Genomic DNA, 21,970 nt, shown 5'->3' with positions numbered 1-21,970 from the left:
AAAACAAGTTTGGGCAACTATGAGTACGAGTAAACAGGGGTAGAAGGGTTTTTTATTTCCATTTCCATTTCTGTAACCCATTCAGGAAACATGTTTTTGCTGAACAGCTGCATATAAATCTATAAAATGTACACCTGACAAGAAGGTTGTTCAGAAGTTACATACAAAGTCAAAATCTCAATCCGGTAAGTGTGTCTTGGGCACACACACACACACAAACACAATCTACCACTTGTTCCTCACTTTATTTTACTACAGGGAGAAAGTAATCTAGGCTTGTCCTTGCAGTTCACTACAATATGAGTAATGGCAGATGTTTGAGGGGAAAAACCTAAAAAGGTTTCAAGAGACAAAATCAGAGATGGCACATCTAGAGATACCTAAACAGAACCTACTTATACCTTATGAGTACAGGGTACTGGAGATAAATAACCTAGCAGCTGCTTCGGTTGTTGCACCAAACTCCCTTGCTACATACAGTTCTAGCTGCTGTGTTTTATGCTGATTTTAGCTGTCTTTTTTTAAAGAAACAAAAACAAAATCTGGGCTTTGTGATTTATTATTCAGTTTTAAAGGGTTTTTATTGTAAATTGTCTTCTGTATTTTACTGTCTATGTAAAGTGCCCAGAGAACTTCTTTATTATTAATGCTGCATTCCCAGAATTGCAGAGGAGAATAAGCTGCACCAAAAAATCTCAAGGGATATATTGCTTACCCAGAAAGCTTCCAGGCAAGGTATTGTTTCTGAGGTGGGTAAATGACACTAAGCATGATAGGCATCCTCTGAAAATGGCTGGCTAGCTTATTTGATTAGCAGTCATATTCTGATATCTATTGAACTGCTTTCTGCTCTTCTTGTAATTGAAGGTTAATAAGGTTACATATTTCACTTGTTTTCAATAAGCATCTTTCTTATCTTCCATCATTCTTATGATAAATTTGAAGTGAAAGAGCATAGTAATTTACTTATGCCCCCACAGAAAGGTTGGGACTATCCATTTTAATGCTAATACACTGTGATGGTTACTTCAACATGTGCAACCATCCATACTCATCTCTTGTTTTTTGCGTGGTACATCTAACTGGTAAATGATGCATCAAATGGCAAACGAGTTTTGCTTCTTTTTGCAAATTCAACCTTTCAACATGATGGAAAAGCTAATACTTAAACATTTTGCAGCGTTGCAAAACATCTCACAATATAAGGTGTGTCATTTGGAAAACCCAGGTCTGCTATTCTTCGAATCATAGAACTGTAGAGTTGAAAGGGACCCCCAAGGGTCATCTACTACAGATCTATCATTTCACTTATTTTTATATACTTATGATGAAATGACAATTATTTGTCTGTAGTTATATTTTAAAAAGGATGCTGAGTTGGAAAAGAACCAAAATTCTTTGGTTCACTGAGGTGCATGACTTAGCAGATGACAAGATGTATAGTTCTGCACAGAGAGACCACCACAGTCATTCTGGCAAAGCACCTAACTATGAAACACATTGATAAGCATGCTATATTTATAACTATCCTCTTAGAATGTAAGGCCGTTAGTACTCAAGAGAATGTGATTTACCTGTACCTGGGGTTTATGTTTATGGTCCATCTATTCACACCCGTGCAATAAAACAGAACTCCGCTGGAGTTCTTCGGCTACTGGGGTGATATTTATATACTGATGCAACAAAGCTAAAAATTCTAACAATGCAGCAGCTTCTAGAGTACCGGTACCTTTATATTTGTAATGCATGAATGCACTTCTCGTAATGATCTATAGCAGAAGAGGAAATGCAGATAGGCGAGGATGGCAAAGCATACCAGTAACAGGTAAGTGATGCCCTTGCTGTGCACAGGCACAAGGGGAGTACGGTAAGTTGCTGCTCTTCAGAATAAGGCAGATAAGCCTAACCAACAAGCGAGGACTGCTTCCCTGAACTGCTAAGGGATTAGGAGCTGTTTAAATTCCATAACTGCCATGAGCAATCCTCAACTGCAAACTGAAGCTCTATGAGGGGAATCAGCCCCCTTAACAAACGACAGTTCTTAGGATTCCTTGGGTGGTATGATAGTGCTTTCAATGTGTAGTAAAGATGGGGCCTAAGCTGTTGGATCAACTAGATTTGGACAGAACATCCACATTTCTGAGATACTAACTTCTCCTCCAAAACTGCTATATTATATAAACTTATTAAGATTTCTTTGTATGTTTGCAGAAGCCATTTAATCATGTTATATTTTTAGTTCAACTGGAAGTTTATTTACAGCAAGTGTTTTAGAGGAACAGGATTCTTGAGTCAAACTACAGTTGTACCTTGGTTGTCTAACACCTTGGTACTCGTCTGTTTTGGCTCCCGAATGCCACAATCCCAGAAGTGAGTGTTCCAGTTTGCGAATATTCTTTGGAAGCTGAATGTCCGACGTGGCTTCTGTGGCTTTCAATTGAGTGCAGGAAGCTCCTGCAGCCAATCGGAAGCCGCGACTTAGTTTTCTAACATTTTCAGAAGTCGAACGGACTTCCAGAACTGATTCCATTCCACAATCAAGGTATGACTGTACTGTACTTAAAATGCATCAGACTTGTTGAAATGAAACAGGCTAACCTATCCTCTTGGTGCAGCCAAGCCTGAAATGTTTGAAACTTGTTTTGTACATTTCCATCAATGTGCTGGCTCAATAAAAATATGTAATCTAAGCCACATTTATTGTCATTTGCTTTCTCCGCTGGTATTTCATACTTCAGTCTATCACAAGACTCAAGACTCCAAGCTCCTACACTAGAAGAGGCATTAGTTACACAATTAAGATATGGCAAGCTAACAGAAGTTATTCAGGTTGGTTAAACTTAGTCTGTTCTACTCTAAAAAATAATATCCCATGAATGCTAGACTAGTTTGAACAAAAGCAAACATTTGACATGTAAACAGTTGCTTTTTCAAGGTAAAAATTTAAGTAAAGCCCAAATGTAGTGAAAGAAGGGGATAATCCCTAATTCAACAGTAAACCTGCACAGAAATGACTGAATACACAGTAGCACTGGAGTACCATCCAAACAAAATACAAGTGAAGGAATAAGTAAACAGGTTTGGATTAAGTAAGTACTCAGGCAGAATTGTTTCTGATTAGGCTCCACATTGAAGAGCTGGCTTGGGAATGATATGATTTAGGTTACAGCTAGACTTCTGAAAATGTTGGCCAACGCCTGGGACTTTGAGCAGTTCATCATGAAGGAATTAATTATAAAATGTTTTGAATATGGTAAGACACGAGAAACTGGACATTTCATAAGAATATGGTAAAACAGGAAAAAACTCTGGACATTCCATAAGAAGGAAACTCGCCTTGCACAAGTTCCTAGAAGCATTCCGTTTTTATTATTTTCTGAAAAGCACGTGCTATCTCACCTCGCAACCAGCTTCTATCTCACCAATTTCAAAAATAATTGGGAGGGAGCTACCATTTAAGAAATCTAATTACTGTACAAAGGGCAGGCAAAATTAGTTACATTGTTGCATTGTTATTTAGGATAGGGACATACAGCAGAACCTGTACAAGGTTCACTTGGATATTAGAAAGGTTTGTACTTCAATAAAACAAGACTATTTTTAAACAACAGATTTTTTAAAAAAAGTTTGAGCTCACAGTCCTTTGAAGATCACTTTGATAGCTTCTCCATCCCTAAGGAGCTCATTACTTGTAGTTTAGTAGACGGCACAGATCTGCTTCAGTTTTTCTCTCTAAGTAAATTAGCAGGCTACAACACCATTTACAGATTAACCAACAATGTTTTCCAGCATGTGGGGGGGGGGGGGAAATCCCATTTAATTATTGCAGCACAGGTCTTGCCATTTTTTTTGCAATGCAAAACAAAGAATTAACTACTTACCAAGTCCCAAGAGATCGACAGTGGATTCTGGAACTTTCTTAGGACTTGCTTTAAGTTCCAGTTGTTGATCCTCTTTCTTTGGAAGCTTTATTTTTTTAAGAAAAGGAAAAGATAATTAAGATTCTGATAGAAACCAAAATATCATGAATAACAGACCTCATCCAGTCCCACATTTCACTTTAACCTCTTGTCTTTAAAATTAGTGTCACTCGCATGTACAGGAGGTGGTTTGGCGAAAAGCATGACAAAATATAATGTTTCGTCGCAGTGTTTGAGCTAGTGTTATAATGGCACATTTCCAAGTGATCAAAATACTACACATACATTATTGCAACAATCCTTATAACAGCCTTCCTATTATTCTCCTAATGCAGATGGAGAGTTGAGAATAGTTGTTTGCCTAAAGCTACCTAGCACATTCATAGCTGAAGCATAACTTGAACTGGGGACCTCCTGGCCCACAGCTCACACACTTCACCACTAAACAACTACTGTCATGTGTTACACTTGTACACATACAACAAATCAGTAAAGATTAAACTGTCAAACTAGGACAAAAAAGACAAAGACCGAAATCCCCACACAGCTCTGCCATTAAGCTCACCAGCTATCCCTGGGATAGTTATCATTCCTCAGCCTAGCCTTTGCTAAAAAGTTGTAGTGAGGATAAAATGTGGGGACAGAAACCACAAACACTGCTCTGAATTACTTGGAGGAGGACTGGGATATAAAAGTACGTAATAATAATAAATAACACATTAATCTACAGAAAAACCATACTGATGCATTGTCTCAGACAGGATGAACACCACAAAGGATGGTTGTTATTGAACATTCTACTTATTGTGGCACGAGGAAAAGACGCTTTGGTTTATTTCCCCAGCCATTTAATTTTAAAAATCTTTCCAGCTGGATGGAATTGTTTTAATCCTTTTATTATTTTCTTTATTTATTTTAATGTTAAAATTATCTGTTGATTTTATTGTTTTTATAGTGTGGTTTTTGTAACCTGCCCGGGAAATGATTTTACAATAAAAGGTGAGGTGAAAATTCATAAAATAATACATGTCACAGTTTTTCCTAATGAATTAACATATCCTTACCCCAGAGGTCTACAGCTAAAGCACCTTGTGTGAATTATGCAGGACCTTTTTATATAAAGAAGGTTCACCATGTGTGCACTTGAACTGAATAGCTTAGCAATATATTTTACTATAAACTATATTAAATTTCTGTTTCAAAATACTAGATTCATTTACATATTATTATTCATCTAGGGATTTGGGCAGGGGGAGGATTAATGCTCTAAATTAGTAAGTTTTATCTTGTACAATGTTATATTGTGGAAACCGTTTGCATGGTTAAGCGCCAACCCAGCTATAGCAGAACAAAAGGATTGGCTAATGTGTTGCTCTCCAGATGTTGTTGAACTACAGTACTGTACTATCATCCCTAACTATGAGTCATACTGGCTGGGGCAGATGGGAATTGTAGTCCGACAGCACCTGGTGGGGATTGCTTTGCCTATCTTGCCCTGAAGTATATAGTACAAGGCAAATGAAACCACCTTGTTAAGTTGCATGTGTCAACTGCTATCTTATTGAACAGGTAGCTACAGTACTATGGGTTCACATATGCACTGTCATTTTGTGCTGACTACAACATTGAGAGATACTTCACCATAGCAGTGAAGTATTCTCCCTCCATTCAAACACCACAAATAAAACTGTAGTTAAAAAAATTCCAGGGTGGTGGTGGATGATGACAGTTTTGCTTCATCTTCAGCATATTATTATTAATTATAATTACTTTATTTCTAAAGTGTCCTTCATCCAAATGTCACATGGAAGTGTACAATATAAAACCAACAATAAAACTTACAACAAAATTTAAAAATCCATCTTTTTAAAAAATCATAAAGTTAGAATCAGAAAAAATTTAATTAAACCAATCAGTGGAGATAAATTTCAAGAAGTCGAAAACAGATATACAACTTCCTGCAAAGGCCACAGAAAATGATGTATTTTTGAAAATATTTTTCAGAATTAATATTTACCATAATCCATATCTACATTATATTAAACTGAAAACCTGAACTTTGCCCTTTATTTCCTTATCTTCTAAAACTGCATATATAATTGCAGTTGTAAAGCAAAACCCTTTAGGAAGCATAGGGTGTCTGCAGATGAAGCAACTGTTATTATTAGAATGCTTATGTGATGCCTTTTTATTTAAAAATCTACAAGGCACCCAACAATCACTAAAATAATACATTAAAAGCAACAGTCCAGGCAGTATAATTAAAACTGGCAGCAACACCTCCAGACATCTGAAACATCAACAGCAGGAACAAAATTAAGCCAGTCATAGTACTTTGAAGAGCAAATGAATGCCACCACCTTAGGTAACTGCCATAAGTGACAGAGACGGGTTTGATAAATTTGGCACCACTCACTTCAGTGAGAAAGGGCATGTGAAACAGGGCCTCCAAGGAAGATTTTAAACTTGATGTTATTACAGTGCATTCCAATCAGATTACAGGAAATGGATGAAAATGCTGAAAATAAGCTTGGCACAATTTTCATATTCTTACAGATAAGTGGCTTTATTTATCACAAGCACTATGTTGTTCCATGTGTGAATGGACATTACATATCTAAGATCATAGAGAAAATATTCAAACCGCCTCAAACACAGTGCTCCTTCAACTGAAGCATCAATATGACAATTAAGAAATTATATTAAGTAAATGAAATTATCAATTTGGAGCTTGAACAGTTCGACCATTGCACCCATTCAATGAACCAAGTTGAGAGGAGGAAGGGTGCAAAACCTATTTTGATGAAAAGTCTAAAGCAAATCAGTTAAATGCTATGCTTACGAATTTCGACTTTTTTTTAAAAAAAAAGTCATGCCACAATAAAATATTATTATATTTTACTGCAACAAGAAAAAAGTCCTACTATAAAAGCATGTTAATTAAACAGGGGCAGGGAGCCTTGCTTAGTTTGAACCTTAATAAACCTAGAATAATATTGCCAATTAATATAGTTGTATATACTTGGCTGGGTTTATACAACTCCAAGGATTAATTTACTAGGATATGATTATCACACAATATGGAACTAATCATGGCAGCTGGAGAAAAAAAGCATTATAGAACCTGCCATTACGATTCTTCCAGAGAACAGAAAAATATCGTCAGTGGAACAACATAATGTAGTCAAGCCACATACTGCTTCCTATGATAATTGCTCTTCTGAGTTCAACATGTCCTTGCTGCCAGCACCACGGGAGATATTTAAAGCTGCTCGCAAGCATTCATTGATCCAATACAGCCTTCACAGTGAAAAAGAAAGATTTAAGGTGTAAAAATATTATACTTAAGACGAGATAATGTCCAGATTATTTCAAATGAACCTTTAGGCAGCTTGAATGTAATCTACTGGGCCTTCTATCACATAGGGCAGTCTATATCCCAAACCTCTGCAGAAAATTAATTTTACAATGTTTTAAACTCTAGTAAAGTTAAGGCTATCAGAACCTTTCTCTTATTAGCTTTGGTAGCAACAACAGTACAGAGCAGGTAGAGCGACTGTGTGTTATTCAGCAGTGGCAGCCCAAAAAATGTGTGTGGAACTCAAGGGTTGTATTCAATACAGCTCGAGTGGCTTTCTGCTCATGCAATTGAATTTACCCTTCCTCTCCTCGCCCTGCATGGCCCCAAAAGCTTATCTGGAGGGTTCCTCAACTTTGTGGATGGTACATGGGAAGCTTTGGGGAGAGGAGAGGGGGAAATTCTAATGTGCAAGTCGAAGTCTGTTGTGGAAGAAGAACAGCAGCATTTAAAAAAAAAAACTTTTCTAAAGTTTTCCAGACCAACCTACAGCTAAATATTCAGAGAGAGAAAGAGGGAGGGAGAGGAGTGCTACAAAGAGCTACAAATAAAATGGCTGGTTTCACTTGGTGAAATGGTGCTAAAATTGAGCTGAAATGATTCCAGTGATTTTCAACCAATTTGAGTGCTGGGCTGAGTAACATAAAAATGGTATGCTTCAGTAATTGTAAACCACTTATATGATTATACTGTTCCCTACTCTCCTTTACTGGGATGCGGGTGGTGCTGTGGGTTAAACCACAGAGCCTAGGGCTTGCCGATCAGAAGGTTGGGGGTTCAAATCCCCCCGATGGGGTGAGCTCCTGTTGCTCGGTCCCAGCTCCTGTCAACCTAGCAGTTCGAAAGCACGTCAAAGTGCAAGTAGATAAATAGGTACCGCTCTGGCGGGAAGGTAAACATGACCTGTAAGCTGTACGCCGAGGGAGCCGCAACGCAAGATGAGCGCCACAACCCCAGAGTGGGTCACGACTGGACCTAATGGTCAGGCGTCCTTCACCTTTACTCTCCTTTACGAACAGTAAAATCTCAATATATTTAAAAATGGAGAGCATTAAGAGCCTAAGACCATTAAAACAAAACAAAGCAAAAAACTCCATAGGGGCTAAAACTAAAAGTTTGGTGAAATGAACATGTCTTAACCTCACACCTAAAAAACAGAAGACAAGAGACCAGTCTAAACTCCACTGGGACACAACCCTTTCCAGAACAAGTTTCTCTTCCAATGCCAAGGCAGAATTTCTACTGACCATTAGTACCTTTGCCTTGCCTGGATTAAACTTCATCCCAGTACTGGAAGTTCTCATATCAAAGTACAAATTAAGTATTCTCTAAAGTTACGATTATTTTTCACTGGCATTTAAGAAATAATAATAGTCACTTTAGAAACAGCCAGCATGTACTACAGAATGTAGTTCATCAAATTAAAAGTCAAAATTTAGATGCTCATTCGATGTCTAATTTGCTTTAAACATTTTGCCTCTAATAAGAACTCTTCTAATAAGTTCATCTTCTAATGTACTACTGCAAAAAGCTTTCTTTAGAATATTTAAGGTTGATTTCTACCAAGTTTGCAACTAATTTAAGGCTTTCCAAATTATTGAACAAAACCTTCTTCTATTCTCATTAAGAACAAACTATGTTTATATAGAAAAGTAACTGAATTCATTCCCCCTTTATTGCATTGATGGCAATAACGTTTATAAATGATAGCCTAAACATTTGAGAACTCCCTTAAGGCAAGAAAGTAATGTTAGCAATTTTCTATAAATCTGCAATGGGCCTGCAGGTATTTTTCTCTGACAGCTCATATGCCCTTTTCATACCACTTACTTCAATAAGCATGCATTAAAAAAAAAGCTATTACTCATGCTGAAGCTTCTCATCTGAAAAAGCTGTTCAACACTTTTCAGCCCTTTTTGTTAACAAAATATATAAATGTATAGTACTAGTGCAACCTTGTCAGTTAACATTTCTTTATTTCTTCATAATATCTGAATCAGGAGAGGCAGTGCAAGCACTGAAGCAGTTCTTGAAGCAGTGGTGGAGTCAATGGGAGCCAATCAACTGAGATTATATCCTGGGAAGATTTGAGATTTTGTGGGTAGGTCACTCCCATGTCCAGAAGCCTGGACAATCGCCTGCTCTGGCTGGATGGGGTTCTTCTCCCTCTAAAGGAGCAGGTACTTCTTTTTATTGCTAATTATGTGTTTGGGTGAGTGACCTTCATGCATATAAATGCTGCTTAAAGAAGCAATACAAATCCTTTGGGTTCCTTTTTAGAAACAGCCCTAAACACAAATGACTACATCAGCTGTCAGTAAACATGAATCATTATCTCTGGGAAGCATCGGAACGAAGGCCCGGCTCCGATGCCTTCATGGAGGCCAGGGAGCGCTTCCGTGGCTGCAGCCCAGTCGCAGAAGTGCTCCCCGGCCTCCGTGAGGCATCGGAATGAAGGCCCGGCTCTGATGCTTTTGTGGAGGCCGGGGAGTGCTTCCGTGGCTGCAGCCCAGTCGCGGAAGCACTCCCCGGCCTCTGGGAGGCATCGGAACGAAGGCCCGGCCTCCCCGAAGGTATTGGATGCTTCGGGGAGGTTTGGCCTTCGCTCTGATGCCTTCGGGGAGGCCGGGCCTTCGCTCCAGGCCTCCAGGAGGCATCAGAGCGAAGGCCCGGCCTCCCTGAAGGCATCGGATGCTCAGTAGGCCTCGGGCACTTCCGTTTACTAACTTCCAGGCTAGGATTGTTTGTAAACCGAAAATTCGTAAACCGAGGTGTTCGTAAACCGAGGTTCCACTGTGCTGATGCAGTTACAGCAATATGCCACAAAACCACAATGTATCCATGCACTTTTGGAAGTACCATCCTATTAATTAAGACCATTAAGTGAAGAGCTTAAAATAATGTTTTAAAATATCTAAATAAATCCACACTGCTGGGTCTGCATGATTTTAAAGGTAAACCCATATACTTTTCCTAACTGCAGTCTTAACATTCCTCAATCTATTTTTGTTGTTTCATCACCTCATGCTTATTTAACTCCATCCATAAATGGTTATGCTATCATTATTTTATTTATAAATCATCAAAAAGAAGGAGAAAATAGCACCATTCAGTTTTCTTTCCTTGCTTCTTTCTATGCTAGCACAAAAGGAGGCAATAGATCAATATAAGATGTGTCAAGCAGGCTTGAGCAGTTATTTGTTTTGCAGCATCCAACATGGGAATTAATGATTTCACAACACATCCTGGATAACAAAAGTCACTCTCAGAGCCTTCCCTGACCCACAGACATTAAGGAGCAAAGTGTTAGAAAAATGTCATGCATTCATTAGACTGTATTAATAACACACCAGAATAGCTAGGCAATGCAGCCTATGAATTTCACTATGAACACTTTTTGAAATATATTCTAATGGATGCAGTTAAACTGTAATAACTCTAGAGAGAACCAAAAAGAGAATCAATAAGCAAGAAAATCTTTCTAGTTGGACTACCTTTGATGGTATTATGTAGAATTAATAGATAATTTACTTCCATAAAAGTTGAATAGATGGTTACAAAAAGAAGTATTTTTCAACCTCAGTGGGGAAAATGAAGGAATACTTTAACTTAATTTTTCAAGATCCTTGTCTCAGTGGTAAGTTGAAAGCCATTTAATCACCACTGCTTGAAAAGCCATGGCTTCTGGAAGAATAAAGGATGGACAGGCTGCTTATTGGCAACTGAAGGTCTTTAGATCTATAAAGCCATACAGCTCTCCTCCCTCCCCACTGCATATTATTCTACAAATTGAGAGAATGTTTGCCTGCAGAGGAACTGCAAAAAAAGACTACTTTTTAACCCAGGATAATCTTCTCAAAAGTCGGGGGTTGTCTCATACTCCGGGTCATATTTCTTATACGGCGAGTATATCCCAAACTCTGTATTTTAACTGGAAAAGTTGGGGGTCGTCTTATACGCCCAGTCGTCTTATATGCCAGAATATACGGTAACTTTTTTCCCACTTGTAAATGATGTCATCCTTAAAAGTTCCAGCAGGTATTTGTGTGGCTTTCTTGGAGCACTTTAGCCCCATACCAGAGTGGTAGGCAAATTTATATTGATGGATGACTACAGATTCTTTTGGAGATGGGGACTTGTGGATGGACTGATATATACCGTAGATTAAATTAGAACTTTCTCCCTCCCACCTCACCAGCCAAAACACTGTCTAACTATAAGGGCTAGAAGCATCAAACTTGGATTTCTTAGGATTACACTGGCTGTTCAAAACAGTTTATGGACTATTAAGTGGCCTGGACAGCATATTTTATGGGCCTCTGCTTTAGTAAACATGGAAATTCTTTTGTCTTGCCTTCATTGGTTATACATTCTTTTGGAGAATAGAGAATGAATACTGAACATGCATAAAATGTTTAGTTATAAAAAAAATACAGTCCTCTCCCATCTCCTTATATAATCTATATATAGCTATATATACTGCTGTTGTTCTCTTTAAATGTATTCAGCTATGAGTTGAATCAACTATAGAGCAAGATGAGCGCCGCAACCCCAGAGTCATGCGCGACTGGTCAGGGGTACCTTTACCTTTATTTTAATTACCAGCAATTGTTTCACTCTAACAGAATGCAGATTTGCAGTTCATATTATTAAAAAGCTTGTACCTTGTTCTGACCCTCATTGCCAGAAGCCAATCTACGATGCTATGATTACCGGCCACATAAATTAATTTTATTTGCCTTTAAGCTGTCACTTAATCTTTTAGTATGCATAATTGCTGCATGAACAAGAACTGCCACTCAAACCAAGATTCAGAGAACACAAATTTTAACATGATAATGAATGTTTTTTTAGCCCTCCCTCACTACAAAGGTGAGATGGGGGGATGGGAGATTCTTCCCTATGAAAATCCCAAATACATCTTTTGCTGCATATCTCTTTGTTATTCCAGCCTAGTTTGTTAAGAATAACATTGAAGGCAAGGTTGGGAAATGAGCAAAAAAAATTTATGTACGATGGTAAAATGTGTGTAAACAGAAAAATGGAAAATTTAAAAAAGAAAACCCCAAATGTATTTGTTGTAATAAAACAAAATATATAAACACCAAACATTGTTACAGCTAATTTGAACATAATGAGGAATGGCTTTGAAATTTTGCTGAAGGAGGGAAAGGCAATGTATGAGTGATCTTGCACATATGATTTTAATCCCTGATGAAACATTGGAAGGGCATGCATGCCACAATCTTCCCTGCAGTGAGATGCATATGCTGTCTGCATCCCACAGTGAGGAGAAAACAATTGTTAGCTATAGAAAAGGGATGCAGAAAGTCTAATCACTCTGAATGCAACTTATAAGTTAACTGAATAATCACTGGAAAGCATTTCTGATGTCATTTTAATTTCGTGTTAAATCCCGCAACCTCCTTTTTCTTTGTAACCCATACCATGAAATCTTTCTCTTAACCCTCTTTATTCCCATCTTCACTTCTTGGCATGCTCTGCTTACTCAACAGGATGCCTTCTCCTTCTGTGCCAACACAGTCTGCATGTCCATCTGTATTGCTCCCCTTTTCTGTTTTTCATACTGAAACATTTGCAGCCCCATTTCCTAGTGGCACTTTCTCCAGATCATAGAAGCTACCATTTCCCCCCTCCCCAGGCACAAACATCTTTGTCTGCACCATCTCTCAGCTATCACCTCTTTCTTAATCCCGGAGGTCTTACCATATCTAATCTTAAAGGTAAAGGGACCCTTGACCGTTAGGGTTGGGGTTGTGGCGCTCATCTCGTGTTATTGGCCGAGGGAGCCGGCGTACAGCTTCCAGGTCATGTGTCCAGCATGACAAAGCCGCTCCTGGCAAACCAGAGCAGCGCACGGAAACACCATTTACCTTCCTGCCGGAGCAGTACCTATTTATCTACTTGCACTTTGACGTGCTTTCGAACTGCTAGGTTGGCAAGAGCTGGGACCGAACAACGGGAGCTCACTCTGTCGTGGGGATTCGAACCTCGAACCTTCCGATCGGCAAGCCCTAGGCCAGGCATCCCCAAACTTCGGCTCTCCAGATGTTTTGGACTACAGTTCCCATCTTCCCCAACCACTGGTCCTGTTAGCTAGGGATCATGGGAGTTGTAGGCCAAAACATCTGGAGGGCCGCAGTTTGGGGATGCCTGCCCTAGGCTCTGTGGTTTAGACCACAGCACTACCCACATCCCAAGTATCTAATCTTAACCACATTCTAATCTTCATAAACCTGAAGTCTGAAGCCGCTGTTTACTTCCATTTTTCTCTCTTCTCAACTGTCTTCATCGTACTCTCTCTCACACACCCCTTTCCTTCTTTCATTTAAAAATATGTGTGTTTGCTCCATTTCTGTCTCTCACTTTATGCCTCCATGGTTCAGCAGGAGCACAATATAAATATAAATATAAATACTATCCTAGCAATTCACCTTAGTGAAAGGGAAACAAGGGAAAGAGAAACCTGTAGCATGGATGGCTGAACTGGGGCCATTCCAGCATACACTTCTGAATTTAGGGAAAGGAGTTCTGATGCAGACCATGCTCCATCTGCACTGTTCCACTTATCACTGGATTTGGTATCCCAAGTCTACTTCCACTTTCTGATGGGCTTGGGAGTGCCTTCGATTTTCCGAACAAGATATGGGAAAGGGTCATGGACAGCAAACATGAGTAATTCCTCTGAGGCTGCAAACATAAAAGACACATGTACGCAGACCCCAATCAAGATTTGTGAAAGGGCTGCAGCTCAGTGGTAAAGCACATGAATTCCCTGGCATCCCCAGCTAGGTAAAGATGTCTGGAAAAGATTTCGGTCTGAAACTCTGGAGAGCTGCTGCCAATCAGTGTAGACACAACACTCATATAGATCAGGGGTTCCCAAACTAAGGCCCGGGGGCCGGATGTGGCCTAATCACCTTCTAAATCCGGTCCGCGGACGGTCCGGGAATCAGCATGTTTTTACATGAGTAGAATGTGTCCTTTTATTTAAAATGCATCTCTGGGTTATTTGTGGGGCATAGGAATTCATTCATTTATTTTTTCAAAATATAGTCTGGCCCCCCACAAGGTCTGAGGGACACTGGACCGGCCCCCTGCTGAAAAAGTTTGCTGACCCCTGATATAGATGGTCTGACTCAGTATAAGACAACTTCCTATGTCCTTAGGCCTGCATAAGAGGCACAAAGAGCAGATATACAAGTCGTTCATGCAGCTGCTTGCCCTGCTTCAGTGTAACATCAAGTACTGCTTAGTGACTGCAGCATCTATGGGAGAAGTGGACAAGCTGAGCTAAAAATCTTATACAGGGTCTGAAAAAAATGGCTGTATAAAACAAAACCCTAACTACAGGAGGAGTGACATTGGTTAACTGTAAATACTGAATTAAGATTATTTGCCTAGTTTGGCAGGAAATTCCCAATACAGTGGTACCTTGCTTTACGAACTTAATCCGTTTTGGAAGTCCGTTCTTAAACCAAAACCGTTCTTAAACCCTAATGAGGCCTCCTGCCACTGGTGCCCTTCCACCATTTGGATTCTGTTCTTAGACCGAGGTAAAGTTCTCAAACCAAGACACTATTTCCGGTTTTGCAGAGTTTGTAAACCAAATCATTCTTAAACCGGACTGTTCTTAAATGAGGTTCCACTGTACTATCATTCTTAAAGATGCAAAGGCTCAAAATAAAAGATCAGCCATCACTCCTTCAAGAATCCATGGACTATCCCTTTCAGTAGTAAAACATGATCTATTTCACAACTTAAAGAACAATTCTTTTGACAAACAATCTTGGTACTCTTCATTCCTCTGGTTTTCTTCTGAACAAAAAAAATCCTTTTATTTATTAATAGCATCAATAGGAGCAAAAAGGGGGTGCTTCACAATAAAACAACAGCATCTTAGAACTCACTGCATTCCCATAAGTTGAACTAAACACACTGCTTTGATCAAATTAGTACCCATGTAGAGGTCAAAGAACAGGGCAGCTTCCATGCCTCCATTAATTTCTAGTACATTTCTCTGTACAAGGTCAAAACAATAACTGTCCCTGAAGAATTCAGAACACTCAAGAAAACTAAAACAGTAATTGGCAACAGTTGGCTGTACAGGATGATTTAAAACAGATTTGGAACCTCGCTATATTGTCATCTTATGCAAGCCAAGCTCCCTCTTATTAAAAGGCACAGCAAATCACTCTCCTTTTTCCAGATAACCTGTGCCAGCTATTATTAGCACGAAAAGGCAGCTGGAAGAAGAGACCCAAGGCCATCCGAAAATGAGAGAATGGAAGTTTCTTTTCTCTTGTGGATACATTTGATGGAAGCTGTCATGAGCTTTTTTTGTCTCATTAGTATTTCCAGCTGAAATTTCCATGTAATTCATGCTGCTAGGTAGCAGTGTCATATTTAAGGTTTCAAAATTATTCAAACGACTTCTATTTCATGTATTTGAAACACACATTACAAATAGCAATATACACAAAAAATATATTTTAGTAAGAGAAAAAATTATCTTACTTTTTCAACTCCTAAGCATTTCAAAGGTTTTTCTGGCTCTCTATCTTTCTTTTTCTCTTCCTTCCTTTTTTCCTTTTCCTTCTGTGGGAAAGATGTTCTGTTATCAGTTTTAGACACGATAATCATTTAAAACACTGACAGCCATAGTTTCGTCCAAGATAATGTTAATTTACTTAGGCATATTTATACCTTGCCTCTTAGCTGAAGCTCCGAAACTGGCAGAAAATGTATTGCTAATATGATAGAATAAATATTACAACAGTTACTGGAACAGGGTAAAAGTGTACTTAAGTGGTTCTTTGATGTTCCAATGGCCACTTAGCAGCTGAACTGCCTGCCCTGGAACTGACTGTTGAAGAGGCAGATACTGGTTGCTCTTAGGCCAAGACTTTTTTTTACTTGCCTGCTGCTGCTTATGTCTTTCACAACATCTGGCCCTTGAGACAAATGCATAGATTTCAAAAAGACACTCACTGAGGATTGCAGGATCCCACTAAGCTCTCAAATATTTTCTTCAGGTGTAATAGTACAATGTCATAATCTGACTGTGTCTCACAAGCCATTCAAATTCCTGATAAATGGTAGAGGTCTTACCCAGGTAATTTAAAGTACCTTAGAAAGACAATGAAATTGGGTTTCAGTACCATCCCGTCTTATCAAGTCTCAAAACAGTGTAGCAAGCATTACACCTGCACCAACATTAACTGTGGAAAGGTATCAAAACTCCATATACTATTGTAAAAGAACAGGAAACAGGTGGGCTTTGACACAACCACCACCTCAACTCTCAACCATGTAAGTTAAATCTAGCTAAATGGATCTCTTCAGTTTACCTTAAAAGGAGGGGTACAATAACACTTGTGGTTTAAATTAAAATGTTTACCGACAAATCATGGGATTGGCCTAGAGAATACTTTTCAACATTATTCAAATTCAACGTAGAAAGCATCTACATGCAACAAGCACATGAGGAAGAGGAGATACCTCTATTTTGTTTTTCTCAGAAGCAGCTTGCAGAGAAGGAGAAGATGCCAGAGGTTGAGAAGCATCAGAGGAAGACATCTGTACAAAGCAGATGAAAGATGAGAAAAAGGAGCCAAGGCAGATTTCACTAAGACTACAGAATAACCATCAGTTTACTTTGCTCTTTGCTCATTTATCAGAAGATACATATGAAATACAGACAAGGCAGAACAGAGATGAAATCAGCGACACAAAAGGTATGCATGTTGAGGACTACATGTTTTGGTTAACTTTGCTACTGAAAACATTAAGCGTTCCAAGGAAGACCAATGAGAATTCAGAATACTTCCTCAGACCAACCTAGCTATTTAACTAAAGCATACAAACTTTAACAATTGTGCAGAAGATTACATGCTGGCTTGATTTGCAAAGCACAGCTTAGTGCAAACTAAGCTCCTGGAAAAGAGACTGCAGCTGCTTTGCTCCCTAGTCATTTTGTTGCTGCACTCAGCTAAGGCATGTTTTGGTTTAACATATCATCCAAACACAGGTTCATAGTTTAGCTCTCTCCAAAAAGGCCACAAGCTGTCCTATGATTTACAGCTCATGGTTTTTCTGGAGGCAGGGGCGTAGGAAGGGGAGGGGTGGATGACCCCGGGTGCCCTCACTGAGGGGGGTGACATTTGGTGCGCCACCCACCCGCAATTCCCAAGCCTACCCCGAGCTGTCGGGGTAAGGGGGGAAGTTACACTGCTTTGCCAGCAGCATTCCCCCCCTCCCCTGTTTTGACAGCTTGGGGGAGGGCTTGGGAGTCGCGAGCGGGTGGCGCGCCAAATGTCCACCATGGGCGGTTCGCTCCGCCCCCAGCTGCAGAACACCGAAGCGGCTATCCTGCACCTGGGAGGGCACCCTCTGTGTCACGCCCCCTCGGGAGTGTGCCCGCCTTGGGCAGCACGGGCATATGCTCCGCCACTGTCTGGAGGGAGTCCAGGTTCAGATGACACTAAGTCAAACTGCAGCTCAGCACGACACAGCAGAAAAACAACCAGGGAGGAGCAAAGCTGCTGCCATCTCATCTACTGACACCTCCACGTTCACTTCTTCACACTAAGCCATGGTTTGGGCTTAGCATTACATCCAAATTACATGCAGTTACCTCTTCATCTTTTTTAAAATTTTACTATAGCTTTTTCAAAGGGCATTTTTTAAAAAAATCAATAGTGAATGCTTTATGGATGAATTCACCAGAATATAAAATAAGAAATGAACTTGGATAAGATCACATCACAAGCACAAGGGAAAATAATTACATTTCATCCATTGTTCAGTTTTATCCAGAGTGACTGTTAAAATATTAATGTCCTGAAACTGAAAATGAACACTGTCCCATGGGGAAGGAGGCAAAGGCGTCTTTGTTCTTGCTCATTCTAACAGAATTATTTATTTAAAGATTGAAGCAAAATAACTCAGAACTCTAAATGTATAACTTTCAAATAAAGTACTCCATTTCGAAACAGTAAAGGAAAAAAATCTTCTTAGTTAGTAAGGAACAGCCTTCTAACCATAAATTGCTGGGCGTATTATAATGCAGTTTGTATAGTCTTTGAGAATTTCTACATACACCTGTAGTCAGCAGGGTATTTTCAGCATTCAACAAAGTCTTATTCAGCTTGTTTATGAGCAGATGCAATTATCCCTTGAAATTGAAATTTACTGCAGTATTTTCAGAAATTTCCATAAACTCCCAAAGAGCAGTCACAATCAGAAGGCCTAAGAAAGCCCATTGTTACCTATGAGTAGTAATAAACTTTTGAGCTCCTGCAAAGTAGAGATGTAGGAGCCTTGAAATGCCAAATCCATCAGCCCAGGTTTTTCAGTTATCTCCAGAAACTAGGCAGGCAAGACAGCGCCACAGCTGGGACTTTCTGCATGCAAAGCATGTTCTCCACCACTGAGCAACCGCCTCTCTAAATAAACAATGGCCAACTCCTGACATTACTAAGAGGCCCCATAAGCCACACATGATGTTAAAAATTCTGCTGGCAACATCTCATTGTAACACTTGGAACCACACTGCTTTGATTAACAACTTCATTTCATTTCTACTCTCAGATTGTTACTCTGTATTTTCTATTCTTTGATTACTATAAACTATTTTTAATATTTAACTCTCACAAACCAATGCTTTTGTTGTGGATAGGAACATAACTTAGCAATTTGTCTATATGAAAAATTCTATTTTGCTGTGATTATTGCACTTCAAGAGTACTAAATGATTTTTTTTAATGCCCACATCCATGTAAGTATATATGTATATAAAATTACAAAACACTGCTGGGCTATGCTGGACCCTACCCCAGGAGCAGTTTTTATCGTATGGCAAATTTGCAACACTGGTTTATTTGGTTTCTCTTCCGAGTCCTGCATTTCACCTATGAACAATTCGTTTTTATCCCCCAAGGCATTTTGTTAGACCCAAGATGCATTTAAATTAACACTGTGAGGTCCAATGTACCCAAACAGCTTTTGTTTTAGCATTACATGTGAACAAGGCCACAGGGTAAGTCAAACAATGGCTTAGCAAGAATGAGCAAGCAAGTTGGTACCCGGAACAAGAATCATGGTGACTTTGCTCCTCAAGGTCACTTGCTTGTTCTCACTAAGTGGCTTAGCATTACAAGCAAATTGGTGGGTTTTTTTGGAATGTAGAAATAATAAGGTGTTAAATAATAAGTTAAAATAAAGTCATTTTGAATGGGCAACTTTATTTTCAGCTAGGACTATAATGAATCTGTTGGATCCCAAAAGCAAATTAATATTATCTTTTAAAATGGTGTATTGGGATTTTTAAAAGGTCAGTCCACCATGTAAAAATTGTAGTAATATGATAAATGGGCTGATATAGATCACTGCACAGCAAAATTCCAATACTGATTTCAGGCAGAGGAATATAGGGATTCCTTCTGTAAGTAGAGCCACACTGCCTACCTTCAAGCAGACAGGAAGAAGAAGAAGAAGAAGAAGAAGAAGAAGAAGAAGAAGAAGAAGAAGAAGAAGAAGAAGAAGAAGAAGAAGAAGAAGAAGAAGAAGAAGAAGAAGAAGAGTAGTTTGGATTTGATATCCCGCTTTATCATTACCCGAAGGAGTCTCAAAGCAGCTAACATTCTCCTTTCCCTTCCTCCCCCACAACAAACACTCTTTGAGGTGAGTGGGGCTGAGAGACTTCAGAGAAGTGTGACTAGCCCAAGGTCACCCAGCAGCTGCATGTGGAGGAGCAGAGACGCGAACCTGGTTCCCCAGATTATGAGTCTACCGCTCTTAACCACACCACCACACTGGCAAAAAATTTATGTTATTTACATTTCAAGTTACCCCCCTCCCAAAAGGAGCTTAGTGTGAATGAAGGTGGTAAACAAGGCAACACATAACCAACTTATGGAGTTCATTGCCATGAGAATAGCAAGTGCTCACTAGATTAAATGACTTCTCAGAAGACTCTAGAAGGATTCCTGGAAGTATGGTAATTAGCCATAACAGCAGAGCTGCATGTTAAAGTGGTATATCTTTGATCATAACAAAGGATTGCCAGCTCAGCCATGCAAATTGGTGGCCACTGTCAGGGGATACAATGCTTGGCTAGATGAACCCCTGTTCTGATTCAGCAAAGCAATTTTCATTTTACAGTTAACGAGTTTACATGCCCAAGTTCTTTTCAGTAGCAAAGGTTCTAGTGAGCCTTAAAGGGACATCTTATCAGTACCCCACCCATCAGTTTTGAGTCACAAATACTTGACAGCAGGTTTCAATCACGTCCCTCTTCATTCTCCCTTAGAGCTCCTCAGCTTGTAGGCATGGTACTGTACTTTATTTTTCATTAACATTAATTCTATGATTAATGATAATCAGTTTTTCCTGTCTCTGTACTGACCCCCCCCCCCTTTTAAAACAGGGTTGGTCTTTTATAATACGTCAGCACGGAAACTTTTTTGCCCTTAGTGGTCAATTTTGACAGGTGGGTGGAACAAGCACAGCATGTCCATCACATGGTGTTGTGCTATCACATAATTGGTAAGCAAGTGTCCTGCTCACTTGTTAAAATCCATGCACAGTGATTGCAGAAGTGACAGGAAGGGGAGGAATCACAGAACTGTGGAGGTGGAAGGAACCCTGGGGGTCATCTGGTCTAACCCCCTGCCATGCAGAAATCTCAGTTAAAGCATACACGACAGCTGCTCATCCAACCTCTACTTAAAAACTTCCAAGCAAGGAGAGCCCACCACCTCCTGAGGGAGTCTGTTCCACTGTTGAATAGCTCTTACTGTCAGAAAATTCTTCCTGGCTTGCACAGGGTATCCCAAAATGCCCCTGATTTCCCATCCTGCTACAGCCGCCCCATGCCTTGCGAGAGGGATCCATCAACTGCCAGGAGCAGCTTTGTTGGGGGAATCACAGTGGGCTGTGGAGGCATCACTTAACAATATGTCATAGTATGCATAATTTAACTATATTACAACATGCACATGTTAAACCAAAATTCAGAAGAAATCAATCGTTTACTTACACTGCTGACATTAACAGCATTTTTGTCATAGTATTTTTTCTTCTCGTATTTATCCCTGATGAAAAATTCCACAGCTCTGAGATCAGATAACTTAAGGAAGACAGAACACAGACCAAACTAAAGAGAGTTCACAGTACAAAACATTTAATTCCGTTATATCCTAGATAAGATCTTTAAAGCTAGAACAGAACAACTGTAGTGCACACACATTCAATTTTAATTAGTATTTTAGCAAGGTCTCATCCAATGCTTGATTTCATATAAGCACACCTTAATACATTGAGCCTTCTAGCATAAATTCTTTTGAACTACATCTCAAAATGCATGTGAGGAGTAACTATATGATAAGCATTAGTAAGCAAAAAAAGAGAGCTCTCTAAATTCCCCCCAACTTTTCTAGTTCAGACTTGAAAAAGTTAGGGAGGTGCACTTTCTTGACTAATGTAGTCACATCTATGCTATGCACAGTTAATGCTTCCCTGCTGGCTATCAATGGGCATGCGGTAATTTCAAAACAAAACAGTTTTTATAGTTCCAGGCATGTTCAGAAATCTTCATTACAGTATGTTAGAACAAAAAGCCCTGAGCTTTAGCTAGCCCTGTTGTTTGACATTTTCCCTTCCCCTCCAC

The 21,970-nt window shown here is 39.4% G+C and overlaps 1 protein-coding gene across 2 annotated transcripts in view; it reads right to left on the bottom strand.

The window, feature by feature from the left end:
- SMAP1 (small ArfGAP 1) overlaps positions 1-21,970 on the bottom strand; it is a 58,090-nt gene that overhangs the window by 14,521 nt on the left and 21,599 nt on the right. The window contains exons 4-7 of one of the 2 annotated variants that reach the window (XM_035109668.2): positions 21,341-21,416; positions 16,801-16,878; positions 15,817-15,897; positions 3,882-3,966 (exon numbers count right to left, since the gene is read on the bottom strand). In XM_035109668.2, the coding sequence (XP_034965559.1) occupies positions 3,882-3,966; positions 15,817-15,897; positions 16,801-16,878; positions 21,341-21,416 (320 nt within the window). The remainder of the gene's footprint in view (positions 1-3,881; positions 3,967-15,816; positions 15,898-16,800; positions 16,879-21,340; positions 21,417-21,970) is intronic. The other variant, XM_035109669.2, reaches the window with a different exon arrangement.

The sequence above is a fragment of the Zootoca vivipara genome, chromosome 3 (genome assembly GCF_963506605.1).
Source record: "Zootoca vivipara chromosome 3, rZooViv1.1, whole genome shotgun sequence".
Classification (NCBI taxonomy): domain Eukaryota; kingdom Metazoa; phylum Chordata; class Lepidosauria; order Squamata; family Lacertidae; genus Zootoca; species Zootoca vivipara.
This window is presented reverse-complemented; position numbering and strand designations above follow the sequence as displayed.